We start from the raw sequence: 2,498 nt of genomic DNA on the forward strand, positions 1-2,498 counted from the left end.
TATATATATATATATATATATATATATATATATATATATATAAATATAAATATATATTTAGTCCAGAATGACTAAGAACTAAAATGTAATATAAACAGAAGTGTGCGATATAAAATATCACTCACATGCGAGTATACAGATAAGCTAGGCATCATGGAAATGAGAGACAGAGTTCCTTCAGCCTCTAAGAGAGAATGTATGAACTCAAAAGATGCGAAACCAAATAGAAAACTTAGCTGTCCTGCCACCACCAATACCCCCCAAAACGCCGATTATTCTTGTCGACGCACTCTAATCGAAAGTCAACAGGGTAAAAGAAAATCACGTTCTGTGGCACTTCTGCGTGCCACAAAAAGCAAGGTCTCGAAATTTTTCATAGCGAGCATTGGTGGTCCCGGGGATATTTTCAATTACGAGCCAACCCTGATACGCTCAGAACCGAGTCCTGATTCGTCTTCAAATGAAGTTTATGATAAGCAACCCAACAATGTCCCTGATGTTTCCTTTCGACGCGAATATGCACATTCATCTACACCGAATCTCCATAGGGATAAAAGGTTAAAGCCGGCTGCAAGTCGGGTTCACACAATGATGCCACGAGGTAATCTACGGTCAACCCTGTCCGCACCAATAAGAGAATCAGTGTCGATTCCGAACAGCAGCCCATGCGCAGAATGTGCATCAAAATCTTTCTCGCGTACCGGCAGTGGACCGCCCGCAGTCAGTGAACGATTCTATCACAATGACAAGCATCCACAAGCGTGGTCGCCAAAGCTAAGGTCTGCACTTTTTCGCCAATTGTCTATTCCGAGCACCCCGCCAACAATTGACAAAGTAACGGAAGTGGCGGATGCGCTTGAAATGGAATTTGAGAATGTTACACCTAGACCACGAAGCTGGTCTCTCCCCAACAAAATGGTACAGAGAACGAAAATTGATCGAAATTTCTCAGACGGAAGCGTGATGCGTGTTCCGCAAGATTGGTGTGTAGAAGGCTTTGAAAGAACAACATCGCGATCGATGTCAATTGAGCCAAAACTGGAATCGTGCAGGGAATCGCACGAAGCAGATATCATAGAAGAATCACCTGATACTGGAGAAATTGAGAAGGAAATGGCCTCGCTAAAAATTGACACATTTGCAAGCGAAAATGGGTGATGTCAAGCCACAAAATTAGTACAATTAAACATCTACTAGAATTTTAGCATTTAAGACCGTAATTCTGCCGTGATATTTAATTGTACCATCTAGGTTCGTAAGCTAGCTATCGCAAGATTAAGTAGCTAATTTGAGTCGGACATGACTGGCACTTAATTTGTAGTCCTCATACCTCATATTTCACAATTAAGACAACTACTGCAGTACAATACGCTACATACATAGAGTGTTCTAAATAGAAACCTGTTTGGAGAAAAACAATAACGCTGAATTATATCGTAACACCCTGGTGTATGCAATGCTCAATTTCGAAAAACATGGTTAATTCAGCATAAGAACGAGTTGGTGTTCATTGGTAAAATCTCAAAGAAACAAGTTCTTCTAAAATGTGTTTGGAATCCATACGTTCTGCTGACAAGTTTCATTAGAGTGAGCTACACAGCTCGAGCTTGAAGAATCTGTCTTTCTTGAAGCGAACAAGCAATTAATATAATAAAAATAATAAAACATGCAAAACTAATCGGCGCTGGGGCATAGCCCCCTGAAAATGGTCGGGCCAAGATTACTTTGAGCACAATATTTGATTGCATCATTGCCGAATCCGAGTATTTACTGTGCTAACTCCAACCTTCTATTTTTTTCTTGGTTTGTTCATAGCCTTCTAAATTGTACAGTTTGATTTGATCCCGAAAATTAGAATAAACATACTTTTGTACTAATAATCTATATATAGCCCTCAATTAAAAGCAGAAGCCACGAACATTAGCCATTTATGGTATTTATTCGTTAAAATAAATCACTTTCGCCAATATTAGGGTACTGCAAAACTCTCTACTATTTAGGAGTGTCCCTACAGAGAGCGAGAGAGACCGAAAGGAGGAGAGACAGAGAACTCGCTTTCAAAGATATAATCAAGCACGCGTAGTCGAGGCTAATATCCATACGTGCTACTCAATATATATGAAATTAACATTACAATCATAGTCGGATACGGGCTTACTGCTATCACAGATTGCATACACATAAGTATTAGAAGCGGGAGCTAAAAACCGTCTTCAAAATGCCCGAAAAAAAAGCAATTGCAGTGTTCACGAGTGGAGGCGATGCCCCGGGAATGAACGCTGTCGTACGCGCTGTTGTTCGGACCACTATTGCACACGGACACGATGCATACGCCATATATGAGGTATGCTATAGAAAACTAATTCTAAACGTGAAAACATCGTTTACATTTTGCGCAAATGCCACCGTGAAAGCATAAAGTACTTCAACATACACACCCAAATATATGTATAGAACCATGAATATATATGTATATATGTATATGTATATTTATATAT

General features: G+C 39.6%; 1 protein-coding gene across 1 annotated transcript; it reads left to right on the forward strand.

Moving 5' to 3' along the window:
- The first annotated feature begins 65 nt into the window (after positions 1-65).
- On the forward strand, positions 66-1,666 carry SARC_00461 (hypothetical protein). Its single transcript, XM_014305851.1, has one exon. It carries the CDS (start codon positions 154-156, stop codon positions 1,156-1,158), a length of 1,005 nt encoding a protein of 334 aa, XP_014161326.1. The 5' UTR covers positions 66-153; the 3' UTR covers positions 1,159-1,666.
- The last annotated feature ends 832 nt before the right edge of the window (positions 1,667-2,498 follow it).

The sequence above is a fragment of the Sphaeroforma arctica genome (assembly GCF_001186125.1).
Source record: "Sphaeroforma arctica JP610 unplaced genomic scaffold supercont1.14, whole genome shotgun sequence".
NCBI classification, from domain to species: Eukaryota; class Ichthyosporea; order Ichthyophonida; genus Sphaeroforma; species Sphaeroforma arctica.

Bases quoted from the DNA above. Each gene is read 5' to 3' on its own strand.
- SARC_00461 (XM_014305851.1), top strand. From the start codon at position 154: ATGGAAATGAGAGACAGAGTTCCTTCAGCCTCTAAGAGAGAATGTATG.